The sequence below is a fragment of the Mauremys mutica genome, chromosome 19 (assembly GCF_020497125.1).
Source record: "Mauremys mutica isolate MM-2020 ecotype Southern chromosome 19, ASM2049712v1, whole genome shotgun sequence".
Classification (NCBI taxonomy): domain Eukaryota; kingdom Metazoa; phylum Chordata; order Testudines; family Geoemydidae; genus Mauremys; species Mauremys mutica.
The window spans coordinates 24,618,131-24,635,573 of NC_059090.1; the positions used below are offsets into that span (position 1 = coordinate 24,618,131).

General features: G+C 44.3%; 1 protein-coding gene across 2 annotated transcripts in view; it reads right to left on the bottom strand.

Moving 5' to 3' along the window:
- Positions 1–17,443, bottom strand: part of TAOK1 (TAO kinase 1) — a 143,024-nt gene that overhangs the window by 10,551 nt on the left and 115,030 nt on the right. For both annotated transcript variants that reach the window (XM_044993455.1, XM_044993456.1), the window contains exons 13-19: positions 17,010–17,144; positions 14,889–15,125; positions 13,550–13,678; positions 11,296–11,499; positions 10,097–10,336; positions 4,812–5,024; positions 3,801–3,983 (exon numbers count right to left, since the gene is read on the bottom strand). In XM_044993455.1, the coding sequence (XP_044849390.1) occupies positions 3,801–3,983; positions 4,812–5,024; positions 10,097–10,336; positions 11,296–11,499; positions 13,550–13,678; positions 14,889–15,125; positions 17,010–17,144 (1,341 nt within the window). The remainder of the gene's footprint in view (positions 1–3,800; positions 3,984–4,811; positions 5,025–10,096; positions 10,337–11,295; positions 11,500–13,549; positions 13,679–14,888; positions 15,126–17,009; positions 17,145–17,443) is intronic.

Here is a 17,443-nt window from a genome sequence, read left to right on the forward strand (position 1 = left end):
AGCCGGTCTTCCAATGGGCTTTGGCTTATGTTCATCACTTTGACCTTATCCTTTCCTAAATTGGTTTCCAATGTCTCAGTACCCTGCTGCTCTGTCTTACATGTGAGCAATGGGGCTTCTTCCCTCTTCAAAACCAAAACAGGAACGTAGGTGGAGATCTCCGCATTCTGGGCAGATTAGCAGCTGGATGATTTGCAAATGACCAACTGAGTTGGGAGCGTCTCCAGCTCTTGATACGACCCTGTCTCTCTGCAGTAAGAACATCCCAAATCACTTTTTAATGGCCCTTGTGCAAGGCATCAACATCAGGTATTTAGGCACAGGGAATATGGTGCACAAGCCTCCTGATGGGTGAATTTTGGCCTGCGATTTATTATCTCCTCTTGCTGAAATTCCTGGGGTTAAACACTCAGACCAAAGAATCGCTTCATTATTTCTCCATGTCACCGAAGAGCCATTATTGGGCTTGGTCACAAAGAATGAAGGGAAGGAAAAAAACAGCAACAGATTCGGCTTGAACTTTGTTTGCATGCTGACATCTCCGGTTTTTCAGCAACAACACTCTGACATGGGACAATCTCTCTCACCCCAGAGAGGTCCCTGTGCTTCCAAGTGCTGGATATTAACACTCATTTGCTTGTAAGCATTCTCAGGGCATTTAATCAGGGAATATGTACAGTAGTTTAATCTAGAATTCAGGAAACAATCTGCTCCAGCATGAGTCATCACCTCCACCATTCGGGGTTTGAGATGCTGCCTTCCCTCACTTGCTTATTTCTTGCTGCTTTGAGATAGGGTGACCAGATGTCCCGATTTTTGGGTCTTTTTCTTATATAGGCTTCTATTACCTCCCAGCCCCGTCCCGATTTTTCACACTTGCTGTCTGGTCCCCCTGCTTTGAGAAGCAGCGCGAGCCCTGCTGAGGTAAGGCTTAGGCCAGGTAAAAGCTAGGTAGGCAGCCTGCTCACTCTGCCTAAAAGCCACAGAGCGGCTGGCTGACAGCAAATGCTAGGGAAGAACAACACTGTTTTGTGAAACACGGATATTCAGGATCCTTAATCAATCTATTTACTCACAACTGTTTGCATTTGTGCTTAGCAAGGCTTCCCAGACCCTGCCCAAACTACTATAACCAATGCAAAGTCTATTTCTATTGCAGAAGTAACATTGCCTTAAATACAACATAACAGATATGTGTAACACTGCAGGTGATGCCATCATGAAGGGTGAAAGTTAATGAACAGAACTTAGATACAATTCACTTGCAGTTGTGGACTTGTAGCTTTAACACAATGAAATGTACATCACCTGGAGATGACTTAGAGATTCAGAGGGTACCTTGTTGGGTGAGGTACTTGAAGCAGCATGGGAAGCATATTATATATCTAAATCTTTAGAACGTACACGCCTCAGAGCAGCAACTCTCTCTCATGTACAGGGCAAAGCTCGTTACTGACGCACGAGGAAACTTACACCATTTTGGAAAATGCCAGCTGAGGCGTCTGGCTATGTACATGCCTTTGCCTTCGTCCAAGCCACCTACACTGCTCAATTCCTAGCATGAGGGGCACCATCAGACAATAAATAGCGCTATGCTGGGGAGGGGCCAAAGCTCTATGTACTTTGCTAGAGACAACCAATAAAAATACACGTGTCTCCAGTCCTAAGTCAAAGCTTCAGTTAGCCTGCATGTGGACACATCGTATCACATCACTGTGCATCAAAAGGTTCAAGACAGCCCACACCACCTGAAAGGACAATCCTTTGAGAAACAGCACATTGCCATTTATTCCACATAGGTCCCATTTTTTTCCTAGGTGGCCACTAATCAGCAGTAACTCCAAGAAATGCAGCCTCATTGTTAGCTCAAGCTTTGAGTTTCTCTGCTAGCTGTTAATTACATGCATCGTGCATGTCTGTGGTATACAGGCTCTTGCTGTTTGAACCACTTAATTTTGTTGCTACGACCCTACTGTAAGTGACATTAAAGTCTGAACACATCACTGGTCAGAGGCACATCAGTTAAAAAAAATACTGCAGGGTCTCTTGGCCCTGAGAACAGTTCTGACAACAGAAGCCAAAGCAAAAAGACCCCAAGATCTTATCTTTTTCTTCCCTGAATGGAGCTGTGTTAAACTTCCTCTCATCATAACTGAGGCCAAAAGCCAATTCACAGGGACCTCCCACTCAAGTAGGCTTTGGATCAGGCCCATAACGAATAATTTGCATTGAATTTATTTTTGGCTAACCTGGGCTCCTTTAAATCACTGGCATAATTTCAGCCTCTAATGTAACTTGATGCCAGAATTTCTCTTGGTTATGCGCAATGCAACATCAGAACACATCCGAATTGCACCCACAAAACCAAGGGACTAGCGATAGACTATTACACACGCTTCCAAACGACACATCTCAAAGGGCGTCACCAGGTAGCAGTAGTTACAATACAACATTTATTCTAAAGCAGGTTCTAAGATTATTGCTGCGTTGTAAACTCTTAGTTTTTCAAACTGACATTTTAATGGGAATAAAATCAATGTAACACTGAAGTTTAGAGGCTTATATTACACCAGAAAATCCTAGGCAGTAACTTAGTTTTCACAGACTTAGCCACTTGTGAAGATTCAGTAACCTGCAAAAGAGTCCTGGGTAAGTAGAAGATGCAGCTCTCTTAGACTAGTTTTCCCACTGCCCATTAGATGAAGCAGCATAAGGCAGAGGAGTGGTCTTTGCTGGCTGAACATACATTGGTTAAGCTCTGGGAGAAGCAAGGAAGCATAACTTACTTCTAGGCCACAAATGTATTCATTGCTGGTCCGGATCAAAGTTACGATGTCTGACACCCCATGGGGGTAAGCCAAAAGGGGAAATTCTGCAGGATGAAGGCCAGGAGCATATTTCCCTTTGCTGTGACATGCTTCGTATGCTGCCACGACACACAGTTTCACAACACAGATTTGGTGTAGCACAGGGAGGCATGCTTGGTACGGGTAAGCAATTCTAAACCAAGCTCTGGAGCTCAGTGGATTCTCTGTTTTTGTGTCTGGCTGCTCCAACTTGTAATGGGATTAGGGTCAGACCTCTGGACTTTTTAACTATGATTTGACTATCATGTTTCTTCTCAATGGCTGTCTAACTTTAATCAAAGTCATTGTACGGAGGTATCACAGCTGGGTCTTCATAGACTTTTAATGAAGTGAAGCTGCATAGAACAAACATTTCTGTTCAGGGCCGCACCCCATCACAAATCTGTGCTGGTGCACTCTACCCCTTCTACTTCAAGGGCATTATTCCGGATACCAGAGAAACTTGCAGAAACTCTACTTTGCTGTGTTACATCTTCCCTCTCCTGAACTTGGAGAGAGAATCCACTGCCGAGGGACAATGGAGAGAACATTGCTTTTCCCCTTCTACCTAAAGACTCACCATCACAGCAGCCTCCCCTCCATCAGCCCTGCAGTCCAGCCAGGAGGCGGAGGTGGTCATGGAGTTCAATACAAAGGGCTCCCCTGTCACTACCCCAGGTCCAGGCACACTGCACCTCAGCCCTACAATGTGCCATAGCACTGTCACCCTGGGCAGACCAGGACCCCATTCTCCCTATCGCTATCAGTGATGGGACAAGAGGAACTCCACCAGTTACTAGTAGGATGCCATTTTGCCTCCCAAGTGAGAGAACCCAGGGAAGGGTCAAAACCAGTATTATAGCACTGTCCTGTTAACGTTAGCTTTTCATAGTCAAACTCTTGGAAGGTGGCCAGTGCTGACTGCTGCTCCCAAGGCCCCTCTGCTGCCCTTACCTTCTGCTCCAAGAGGGCCCTGCGAAGGGACACCCTCTGTTCCAGTTCACGCAACTCCCGATCATGCTGGGCCTCAGCCTGCATCTTGATTTTACTCTGATACGCATTCAGCAGCTCCAGTTCCTGCTGCAGCTGCATCTTCAAAACCTGGCACTCTGCTTCCTGTGCCTCATCCAAACGCAGCTGTGAGGAGGAAGACAATAGAGATGTTTCACTGTGGGATAGCCACTCGTGACACACTGTACGGGGGAAAACATTTGTTTTCTTAGCAATACAATTGCTTTCTATTGTATCCACTTTCAGTGAACAGGGAACACACAGTGACAAACCCTGGCAATGCTGCTGCAAGCTACTCTACCAAGTGTTCTCTACAGGGAGAGCTGAAGGCTGGCTAAGTGGTACGAACATCTCTCGCTTTTGCCAGAGGGAAGCTGAGAGAAAGAACAGTTCTCCTCTCTTGCATACAAGTGGATTAATGGAATGCCACGTTTCCAGTGCAGATTTACTAGAAGGTTGCACAGAATCCTAGTCAGAGATGGGAAAGGGCTCCCAGCGCACATCCCTGCCAATGCAGAACAGTAACTAGCAGCACAGCTCAACAGCCTAAAACCAGTTACACAACAATGAGTATTTCCTCCGGATGTGAAGGCTGCTTCTGCAGTATTAAAAATATATGGAGCTATACCTGTCTCATAGAACTCAAAGGGACCCTGAAAAGTCGAGTCCAGCCCCTGCCTTCACTAGCAGGACCAAGTGCTGATTTTGCCCCAGATCCCTAGGTGGCCCCCTCAAGGATTGGGCTCACAACCCCTGGGTTTAGCAGGCCAATGCTCAAACCACTGAGCTATCCCTCCCCACATGAGAAGAAGGACTAAGTCTGGGATCTGAATCTAGGTGCTGCATGTGTGGCAAAGGAAGAAAACAACCCTGCTGCCAGGGTGACTACAGGTCAAAATGCAAACTGACATGTTGGGCTGAGCATATGTATACTAGGTCTCAGAGGCAACTCACAGCTTGTGTTGAGAGCATTTCATTGATGCTGTGATCATACTGCTCAGCTAGGATGGCCAGTTTCCGGGTCTGCTCTTCTTTGAGCCGTTTCAGGACAGCTTTGTGTTCACTCTTTGGTGTGGTCTCCAGCAGGTGGTTTCGCAGTGCTTTGTACTGTCTGGTTTGGATCTTGCATGTGTCCTGAAACTGCTTCTTTATTTGTAGTTCTTTAGACTACAGGAGGAGGAGGAAAAAACCCAGTATATGTCAAAGATGGAAGCAAGATATTCAGTGATATTTCATTCCATATTCAAGGGTAGGAGTTCACAAATCCCACAAATGTATATGAATATAAAAAGTGTGAAGAGTAAAGTGATGAGCACACAAGAGACAAAGATCATGCTGCTGCAGCTGCTTTGACATTTGGCTAGTTACATTTTGTTGGTGTGCAAAACAATTAAAATACAGACAACACTTTTCTACCAAAGCTCCAGACTACATACAGTTGTCACTACACAAAGGGACCCATTTGCCACTGGACTGGATTCAGTCCCGGGTGTTGCTTCTCAAGAAGACTTCTTGCATGATAGGTGTAATAGTTATTAGCCATTAAAGCCTTACTTACACATGGCTACACCTGGATTTATTGTTGTGAAAAAAGCAAATTAGCAATATTTTGTGTACAGAAAAAGATCTTTTTTGGTTTAGGATTCGATGAAGAACATTTGTATTTTAACCTTTGATGCTAGGACAGGGGTTGGCAACCGGTGGCTCGTGGCTCGCCAGGGTAAGCACCCTGGCGGGCTGGCCCGGTTTGTTTATCTGCCGCATCGGCAAGTTCGGCCGATCGCGGCTCCCAATGGCCGCGGTTCGCGGTCCCAGGCCAATGCGGGAGGCAGGAAGCGGCGCGAGCCGAGGGATGTTCTGGCCGCGGCTTCCTGCCTCCCGCATTGGCCTGGGACCGTGAACCGCGGCCAGTGGGAGCCGCGATCGGCCGAACTTGCCGACGCGGCAGATAAACAAACCGGGCCGGCCCGCCAGGGTGCTTACCCTGGCGAGCCGCGAGCCACCGGTTGCTGACCCCTGTGCTAGGACCTGACTTTCATAACGGTTTGCAGTAAAGCATTATCTTACCAAGGAAAATTTTGACCACTACTGGTTTGGTGACATTACTTGGTTAGCAGGGGACTCAAATTTTATCTCTGGAAGAGGGGGTCATCGTATGTAGTAGTATCATGCCTAATCTAACAAACACTCAACTACACAAGTACCCGCCCTCCAGGCACCTGCTGGAGACCTGAGGTCCTTCCTATGCTCTCCTTTTGCACCCAAAGCTGTGTGTGTTGTCAAGAAGTGTCATTTAGCACTTAAAACAAAAGATTAGGAGTCATTAGATAGGGTTAAGTACCTGGATTTGCTACTGACTTGCTGTGTAACTTTGGGTAAATTAATTTTGTGTGTTTCAGTGTCCACGTCTGGTTCATCCTTACCTTCCTCACAAGGGACCTGTAAAGTGCTCTGAGATCCTGGGCTGGCAGGTGCTATACAATTATTACGATGGTCACCATTAAACCTAGAGACGCTCCCAGCCCCTGCCAGACTGGAGAAGAGCAGAAAGACTCGGAAAGTGGCAACGCAGAGCACTGACTCTGGGCTACACAGTCAGTCCCTCCATGGTTTTGATGTTTAAAAGTGCTGCAGCAGTAGCAGGCACCTAGGTGTGGGAATGGATCCCTGCCCCGTTCCATGGAGAAGCCCTGGCACCTGGATAGGGAAGACAGCTGCTTTTACTAGCATCTCTGACTGTCAGCCACTCTACTAAGTGGTGCTGGAATTGGTTCATCTGCCTTAGAGGCAGATAAAGCACAGCATTTCTGACTACCTAGAAGGGCCTTGTGAGAGCATAAAATAGCTCAAACCCTGTTCTATATTTCCTCAATACCTTACTGCCTGAAGGGGTTCTCACAACAAAATTTTTGGTGGCCTCAGAGTGTGGCCACCAACTCTTGCTGGTGGCTGCTCTGACAATTTTTCCTAAAATACTTAATTAACTTCAGGAAAAACAAGTAAATATGCACAGATCCATGTCCATAATTTATTTATGTAGAGGTTTTTTGCAAACTCAATAATAAAAATAATGTACAGTTGTTTCTATTCTTTACTGGATCTAAACAGAATAGAAACACAAATAAGGTGCTGTGCACCTTCTTGCCTTTTGTTGTTCTCGTTTCTTTTGCTGCTGTGAAAAGTAATATTTGTATGTTTGTTAATATCACTTTTCACAGCAGACTTACTCAGCCCTGGCAAACCAGAGCACAAATTAAGCCCTGGATGGGGAGGTGAGTAGGGAGACAGCAGGGGCCAGGGATGATGGAGGGATGGGGAGGCAGTGGGAGCCAGGGGTGATGCGGGGGGTCACAAGACCACAGCCCAAAACCCCAAGACCATAGCTTGCTGCCCGCCACCCAGGGCAGAAGCCTGAATCCTGAGCCTCACCACCCCCGGGAAAGTGGGGAACTCACTGGCTGCCTGCTCCTCTGGCATTTCTGGTTCTGGAGGGGGCAGGACCCAACTCCTGCTCGTGGTCCTCAGAGAGGAGTCACTGCTTGCAACCCTGCCCCCACCACAAAGTTACTGCCTAGGAGGCTCTAGCCACAAGAAAAGCCTCTGGTTTCCAAAGAACACCTTGATTCCCTGGTGCAGAATGCCTGCGTGCATTCTGTTTCTATTCTGCTGATACATGTATCGCAGAGGGGAAGATGGGACTTTTACCCTTTCTAAATTAACCAAAAGCCATTTTCCTGCAGGAAAGCCCTTACGGCTGCTCTCCCCACCCCCTGGCCTGAAGGGAAGTGCTTGTAGGCCATACATTTCTATCCAAGACTTGGTCACAGCCAGGGAGTAACAATGCATTTCTCCTCACTTTCTGTGAAGTCTCTCTTGGACACCAGACTTTGTTCACAGCTTTCCAATGCAAAGGCTTTAACAACAGGAAACAGAAGGGAAGGGTAAGGTTTCCAGTCAGGTTTATGACAAGATCATGTTGGCCTTGCATTGTGAGTTACCAGAAAGAGGGTAACAAGACAGACACTCAGAACCGTGATAACAGAGCACTTTTCATTGAAGGATTACTTCTAGCCACCATTCCTTCAGGCACAGCCAAGGACTGCAATAGACAGCCAATTGTGAAAACCTTACTCCCAGTATAAAAGGAGAGCCCTGCAACTGGGACCCTTTAATAAAGGAAAACATTGCTGAAGAGAGAATCTAGATAACAACTGCAGTCAATAAAACACATGCATGCACTGTTCAGAAGTGAGGGAAAGAGTTAATTCTAGTGAACAGTTCCAATAAAGCAAGTATTGGACTTCAAGCAGTATTGTTATTCCAATGGTCTTCACGATGAGTGTTCTGTGTACACAGATTTGGTGCTGGACTCACTGCTCCGGACTCTGAAGTCCTTCATTAATCACAGAGCAGGTAGAGCACAGGCAGCAGTGTAAGCATCCCACATGCCTGGCCAGCATGCTTGAGCCTGCCCTGCAGGGATGCCCTGTAAGGGAGTTCAGTCTCCATGACCCACTCAGGTCCCTTGACTTCTCTGCTGTAACTGCCAACCAGGGGCCAATTTCAAGGAGGGAATGAATATGGACACATTGTCTGCTTGTGCTTGTACCCTATCACCTTGGGGAGGCAGAATTCATTCATGTTAACTTTAGAAGGATCAACCTAATGCAGCTGCTTCAGTTTTATTCAGCTCATAATGCAGTAGTGCTTCTTTGTGAAGTCATCAGCTATTTCTGTACTATATCCTTGGAGATTTTGAACACAGTGATCAGATGGTCCCTTGTGATCAGCAGTCAGTTTTTAACTATTTAATACTATTCTGAGATTGACAAATCATTTCTTTTCACCACAGAAGTACTATTTCCAAGCTGGTTTCCAGACAATTTCTGTCAAGAAAACAACCTACAGTTGGTGTGAACTGAGTCAGATGGGCAAATCACGACTCCCAGAGACCTAGAGCAACAAAGGAACCCCATGCTCCGTATGGCACACGGCACATTCTGATCTGGGCACAGCTGAAATCCTGGGTGGAGTGAAGGGGTCTCCCTCTGCACAGGACTAGGCAGCGATGTGAAAGGCCTTATATCCCGTTCGCTAAGCACCTCACATGAGACAATGGGACTTCCATGGCTGAAGAGAAGGGCTTATAATGGAAACACTAACAGCCTCCACTCCAGAGGCAGGACAATTCTGCTTAGACACCAGTGTAAACACAGGACAGAACGTGAGATGGGTTAGCATTAGATTCTTTTCCCCTCTGATATTGCATTAGTTAATATTTTTTATTTGCATTTGCTTGTCCACTGACACCACTAAGGGGAGCATATCCATAGTCTGTTAACTGGAGAGCTTGTTCATTTTATTCCCATGTGCAGCAGCAAAATTAGGCTTTAAAAATTATTACTTCATGATAGAAGGGTGGATTATTTTGGGTGGGGGTAGGGAGAGGGATGGCTGCAAGGATAAAAATATTTAAAATCCAACTTCTAATAGAATTTACCATTTTAAAACGGAAGCCAAATTGCAGCTGCTGAACGGCATCTGTTTAAAAAGTGAGGGAATGGTGTAGTAGGGGCCTGCCAGCAACACAATTACAACCCAATACTGGGATCCAGTTACCGTAGCCATGTCCCATTATTTACATTGCTCAACATACATGCACAGCTCTGAACAGAACAGAAACAGACAGGACCAGAGTCTCAGCTGCTATAAAGTGGTGCTGCTCAAATGAAGTCATTTAAACTATGCCAGTGCACACCTTGTAAGGGTCTGGCCCAGGGTGCCCTTCTTGAAAATTTTACAATCTTAATTAAGGGAAGAACAATAGATGATTATGGGAAACAATGGGGCGGTGGGGGAAGGATGCAAGTGAAGACAGCAAGATCATCTGGTGGCTTGGGTAAGTAATGCCGGCATTGTGAAGAGCTGCTTTTTTAATCAAATAAAGCCATGTACTACATAGTTATAAACCTCCTTGAATAACTGAGCTTCATGAAAAGCCTTAAAGAAGGAGAGGCTGGCGGTGTGGTGCAAAGAGCTTTAGCCCAGTTACAGAACATGGCTAAGGACCTTAAGGACTCCCGTGCACCACAAACTGGAACCATGCTGGTGCTTGATCTCGTGACATAGTTGTAACTGTTGGGTAGACCAGCCCTGCACTGCTCTGTGCCTGGGAGCACAAACCATGGCCTGTTTACTCTCCCTCCCCATCGCGACCACGCTCCAAGATTACACAATACCTTCAGACTCTTAGGCTGCTGTCGAACTTCCATGACATGCTTACGCCTTAGCTCACGCTCTCGTCGCTTGTTGTATTCCAGCTGGTTTGTGAGCTCAGTTTGGTGCTGAAGCCTGATCAGCTCGCAACGCATCTTCTGGATGGTACTGAGGTGGCGGAACTCCAGTTCTTGCATAGACTCATGCTGTCGCAGCAACATGGCGTGCTCCAGATCCTTCTGCGTCTGCCTTTTATTTAACTCCTGAGCCACAGAGCGAAAATCAATTGCCATGAGTTATTTGTGTACCTAGCTTAATGGGATCACATTCACTGCAGTGCATTCAATGGTTCTACCAAAGCACATCCAAAGCAATTTAGATAGTACACCAGGGTTTTTCTGCAACTTACTTGTGGTAGGTATCAGGTATAAAATATTAGGAAAGGGGATCAAAAAAATAAATCACTTCACATTAGCAGCCATGACACAAAGACGCAAACAATTCCAATTTACCATAGTTAAGTCTAAGATTCTGTCACGGATATTTTTAGTAAACGTCATGGACAGGTCACAGGCAATAAAGAAAAATGTATGGAAGCCTGTGACCTGTCCATGATGTTTATTAAAAATATCCTCACAAAATGGGGAGTTGCGGGGTCCCCACACTGCCTGTGGCAGCTGGGCAGGCCCCAGCTCGGAGTTCGGGGGCCCCACCACCCATGGGGGCTCAGAGCTCCAGGATCCCTGACACTCATGGTGGCTCGGAGCTGGGGGGACCCCTGCGGCCCACGGCAGCAGAGAGCTGTGGGGTATCCTCGCCACCCACTGTGGCTCAGAGCTCCCAGCTGCTGCAGGCTGAAGTCATGGAGGTCTCTGGAAGTCACGGAATCCATGACGTCTGTGACAAAATTGTAGCCTTAACCATAGTAGATGCTTTCTAAAGAGGTTTTTAAAGCTGGCTATTATTATCCATTTGCTTCTGTTAACACTTCCTTACATAATGTATAGCAGTGAGTCTTTGATAATGAATGATCCCTTAAACAGGCATATTGGTTTTCATCACAATGTGCCCATTTAAACTAATCTATTACAAACGTCACCCTAGATCATGCAACACCATTTCTATACCAAGCACAGGGTTTTGGTTACACAGCAGGTGTCCTACATGGTGTATTTGGGACTAACATGGTTCATGGGTTTTTACTCCTCCCTTGCCCTCTCACCTCCCGAACTAAGTCCTGTTCCAGGTTATGGCGCCCGAGAAGCATTCTTCTCTTAAAGCGCCGGCACTCCAGCTCCAAATACTGTCTCTGGCGCCGCAGCAAGTTGGCCTCCTCCTCTGCCTGGAAATGCTGAATGTTCTCCTTCTGTTTGGAGAGCCACTCCTGCTTCTCCTTCTTTGGAGTGCTCTGGTTTTCATTCAGCTCCTGACAAGACCAGGATAATTAATTTTAGAATAATCATGTTAAGCTCTTTGACACTGAGCAACTGTGCTGACCTGCATAATCAACTACACTTCAGTTAGGTTGTGTTACTTCGTCCTCTCGTGCCCAGATATTGCAGAACTCTCAGCGAAGTGCATGATACTGCATATCTATGGCCATTCCAGGGGACAAGTTGAATTCTGGCTGCTTTAACTGTACATTTTCTTGAGTCTGTCATTTTAAGTTAACTTCAAAACATTGGTTTGCCGCTGAGTTTCCTTTAGACAAGTGTGAAAGGATACAAAAGCTTGAGAATAATATATTCTACCACTGATGATGTCATGTTACTTGTATTCGTGTCAATTCCAATTTATGAGGCACTTGGCCTCTCCAGAGGAAAAAACCTCTCCATCTCAGTCCAATGGCCAATGCAGTGGTCTAAGATTTATGCATACATACAAGTATATGACCTAGCCACTGACATATCACAGCTGGGATGAAAATGGGACCAGGACAGATTCATCCTATGTAATTTACCAATATTGTTTGTGTAGGCCCTGATCTTGCAAAACACTTAAGAACATGCTTAAGTGCTTTGGGGCCATTACATGGAGATATTTATAATACATTTAAGTCCCCAAGGCAGGACCCAGTTATCAAGGACCCATAATTTACAAAGAAACAGTATACAGAAGTAAATAGGAGAGACGATTGGCCATGTTTTCAAACTTGGATGCTAAATTTGATATACAATTTGAGACACCCTTCAGTTCAAAAAGGACTTTGACAAAGTCAGGAATTAGTCTGTTTACACAAGCTCTCCCTATAATTTGAGAAGTAATACATACTAGATGGACCAGTATGGTTATTAGACTAGTCCCCACATATAAAAGAGTTAATACCACACAGAATGCCGCTGTATTTTATCAAGGAGAGTCAACACATCATAGGGCATTGCCCTTTAAATACTATCTATTGTATGACCAGAGAAAGATTCCAACCCATCACAGCTTTACAGGTCTCTCAGCCCTACTACTTCCCAGGTTTCTCCTTCCCAGGAAATATCTATGTTTGGGGTTACACCTCTACCTCGATACAACACTGTCCTCGGGAGCCAAAAAATCTTACCGTGTTATAGGTGAAACCGCGTTATATCAAACTTGCTTTGATCCACTGGAGTGCGCAGCCCTGCCCCCCGGAGTACTGCTTTACTGCGTTATATCCAAATTTGTGTTATATTGGGTTGCATTATATCGAGGTAGAGGTGTATTTGCTTCTGGATTTGTTAACTGCTAGTTCCACAGTTGAATCACAAGAGTTAATAGTTTAGAATTAAATGGCTCTTTCAAAAACTCTACGGTGGTGTGATGTCAGTCAGTCTGTAAAAGGAACCAGGATGTCTGCACCTATATTTCCCTCTGGATCTGATGAAGATCATGATTTTCAAAATAATACAGTGGTTATTTACACTAAATAGCTTCTCCCACTCCTTTTACTATCTTATAGAAGTTATTTTTTAGCAAAACTTCGAGAGTTCACCAGCTCTGCTCTACATTCCTGCTTATCCAATAGAGGTATTGATAACCCAGTGATGAAAAATGTCACTAATGAATGGTCCTCTATTTACAAGAGATGCAGCTAAATGATATATTCCATAGCATGCTGCTTTACATCCTAACAGTGAGAACTCTCTTTCCTAAACTACTCTCTCATTCCCCAGCATTCTTAAGTTTGTAAGCACCTTGCTGGTGCTGAACTGGGAAACAGAATTAAAGAATGGAAAAACCTGTATTTCAGTAGACAACTATGTGGATGCCAACATGAAAACACACACTTCTGTTTTAAGATCAATAACAAACATTACAAATGACGTCTTCAGCAAGTGTCTGACTGGAATCTCAATACAGAATTTGCCATGATCAGATTAAAATTATTTTGCAGCATCTTGGCATCTCTTAATTCTAGGAGTTCAGTGTATTAGTACAATTTATCATATAAATACAATTGTATTAGTACAATTAGTACTTCCTTGTTCTCATAAGAAATGGGTTACCTCTTTGAGCTGTTCTTTACGGAGCTTGTATTCTCTTTTCTGGGACTCCAGGAAGCTGTTCAGTTCTTTCTTTTGCTGGGCTTGAATATGTTGTTGAAATTTCTTTTCTTCATTGGCCATCACTTTAGCCTACACCAGAAGACAAAACCCAATGAATTTCTGTGACTCAATCAGTTTAACAGATCTCCACTTCCATTTCAGACCCCAGGCGAATCGCTATTGCTTTGTACCTTTAACATATACTCACCGCGCCTTTCAAAGAGAATCAAGACTGTGCAAAATCTGCTCTCTCTCATTTCTCAGTTTCCCCCCCATGAATGCACGCACTGACAGTCTTTGCTCAGTGCTTTATTACTTAGACCTAAGCTTTAGCTTATTTTTAACCTAGTAATAAAGTCAACTCCCTCATGACCAGGAAAACTGCAGAGAGACACTCAGGGTACAACTACACTGTTTAAAAAAGAAAAAGCGCTCAGAGCCTGAGCCTCAGAGCCAGGGTCTGCAGACTCGGTCTCACACCAGGAAACTAAAAGGAGTATGTCAACATTCTTGCTTGGGCTGGATCTTTGGATCTGCAAGCCAGCAAAGGGAGTGGGTCTCAGATCCCCAGGAGGAACGTCTACACTGCTATTTTTAGTGCTGTAGCACAAGCCTGAGTCTGTAGATGCAGGCTCTGAGATTTGATGCCCTGGCTTTTGTTATTTTTGCAGTGTAGATGTACCCTCAGACACTATACTATAAAGATCAATATAGAATGGCATAGTTCCACCCAGTGACCGTTAAGAACACCTAAAGAATTGTCACCAGCCATCTTCTTTGGTGGCACTAGTCCATCATGATTGGTTAACAAATAAGTATATTCATACACAAATAAAAGTATGAACATTCTAAGCATAATTAACACATTTCTGTGTAAGATCATTTTATCTGAATTATAACTCCCAACAGGAGTCATACAAGGCAAGGGTGCTATTCTACTACTAAGATTATTGGTCATTTCTGAAGAATGCACTTAATTCACTTTTAAAACATACATAAAGTCAAGACGACAAAGGATACAGGACAATAGAAAGGAAAATCCTTACTGTAATTCTTTCTGGGCTCAGTATGCTAACATTTAGTACAATGCACTGTGATGCAGGACATACCTTTCCTCTAGTTACATAAACCCCTTAGTGTAAGGAGGTGATGTATTAGCCTTTTTCTAATTATCAATTTGCTTGGCTCCTGAAAACAGACATGTAAGAGACTACAATGTCATCTCTTCTTCAGTGAGGAGAAGTGGACAATTCAATGTAATTAACAAACATAGACCAATCTCTAAATCTTAATCTCCTACCTCCTTCTCCATGGCTGCTTGGTGTTTTTTAATTAGCTTTTCCATTTCTGCAGCAAAGTTGTTTCGCTGCGTTTCAAGATCTTTGTCCAACCTGAGGCGATGCTCATCCATCTCTGCCTTCAGTTTGTTCTCCAGTGCCATCAGCTGTTTCTGGTGCTGCCGTCTCATGCGTTTATAGCCAGACATCTGTTCTCGGAGCTCAGAGTCTTGTTCATGTTCCTGCATTTGCCTTGTCACCTAGTAAGACAACCATAGCAGGATAAAAAGTTAATGCATCTTAATCTGTTTTTCAGCATTCTTCAATTTACACAATCAAAGGATTCAGTAATGATGTATAACTTTGTTGGAAAGAAGAACATAAGCTCCAGGGGCAACAGACAGCTAAAAACTGATTTGACTAAGAGAGACAGCCTTCTTTTGCTACTGTAACACACAAAAGGATCAGACAGGTCCCTAATGGGCTTCTCTTAGTTGTTAACAATGCCTATAAATGAGAGAGAGAGAGAGAGAGAGAGAGAGAGAGAGAGAGAGAGAGAGAGAGAGAGAGAGAGAGAGAGAGAGAGAGAGCGCGCACTGCCATCTTGATTTTGCATTTTAACCAAACTCTGTTTTCAAGATGGTTTCTACTGACAAAAAGACTTCACAGAGGTGACGGGTAGCACCCTGTATTAGCAGCAACGTAAAGCGTGACTTTGCTTTCTTTCTTAGCTTAGAGCAGTATTTCTGCAATAGCTGTAATCTCAGCTAAACATGGTTTAACGTAACATTCTCAAACGTCTAGAAACATTTAGCACAGAGACCATTGTGTGTCTCATTTCAAAAGCCTGAACTTTTATAAATGTGACCCCTTTTTATATGGTGCTATTCACTTCTCCAACACCAGAGGCACAGAAGATGACATTTCAAATGCATTCAACATTAATGTTTATGTTGGAAAATCATGAGTCCAGTTATAGAGGGGTTACAAGCTCTCTGAGTTTCACCAGTAAAAATTAAGGAAAGTCATCCATTTGCACTGTGAAAAATGCTGGCTAGTGACAATTTTACAGATACACTTTTTATTTTGCAAGATCTAGAACAGCGTTTCTCAAATGCGGCCACCAGGGGGTTTTCCTGCAGCCATGACAGCCTCCTGGGCAGAAACAGGGGAGGGGGCAAAGCAGCGGCCCCTCCCTGCAGAGCCATGGGGCTGGGGGACCTTCAGTCCCCTCCCTCATCTTCAGCCGTGGGACTCCAGGCTTCAGGACACCCCTCCCCCCACTCCACCGTCTCCAGTCGTGGGGCTCTGGGCTTCACCAGGCACCATGGTCAAAAGCCTGGGTTGTGAGGCCGCAGAAGGGAGCTCATGGCATTGGGGGGAGGAAGGGAAGGAAGCAGTGGGACTCAGGGGGGCAGTGAGGAGCCCAGGGAGGCAATGGGGGCCATGGGGATCTGTGGTGGACCAGGGAAGGCAGCGTGGGCCAGGTACACTAAAATACAATTGTACATTATTTTTATTATAGAATCTGGGGAAAAAAAACCCTACATACATAAATTACAATGATTTGGAGATGTATATGTGCATATTTATTTGTTTTTCCTAAAGTTAATTAAGTATTTTAGGAAAATTTGTCAGAGTGACCCTCAGCAAGAATTGGTGGCGCCACTCTGAAGCCACTAAAAATTTTATTGTGAAACTCCCGATCTATGGCATGGCTTCACAACAATGCGATAATGGAAACACCATACTGGACTGCCAATCTTATTTTTGTATTGAGGAGAACAAGTTCAGCTGACTAACTTATACATGCATACAGTGTACACATACAGAAACTAGGGTGTAAAATTTAGATGGGAATACTTGATTTTGTGTCATGAAACTATAAACCATTTGATGCTGCAGATTTCCTATGTACTACTAGGCATTGTTTTTGAAAATACATAAGCTATATAAAAATATTTGCCCTGGGGGTTATATTTATATTGGTAAGTTGGCTCTAACTATTTTTGTGATAACATTTTTGAGTGCATGACGACACTTCACATTCTGATGAAATCCTAAAAGCTGCAAGTAACATTATAGCTAAACCTCTAAATTCATCCTGTTTCTACAATTTAAGCAACAGAAAAAACTAAACCTACCAGTGATGCTGTGCGTATAGTAGCAAAGTGCTCTCGGTTGCGGTAATGTGGCTTGTGGCGAGATACTTGGGGTGGAGACTGTGGTTCTGATGTCCTTGTTCTAGAATCAGACTCTTCTCTGTAATTTTCTTCCTCCTTAACAGTGGGAGAAATATTAACAGTCAAGAGAATAAGGAGAATCCATGTTATTCAGATTGTCATCTGAGTGTGCTTCAAAGACATTCTTAAGAAAATAGAAGCAAAAGTGCATCAGATGCACTAGTCCTGAAAGGCAACTGCTGACAATAAGACAGCTGAAAATATAGAACAGAAAACAGAAACCTTGACCCTGGAACTTAGGATGCTGAAATTTCATTTCATAATGTTACAGCTAAGAGGAAAGCAACTTGCTCAACAGTGAGAGTGGAAAAAATAATAAAGGGAAACAGATTATT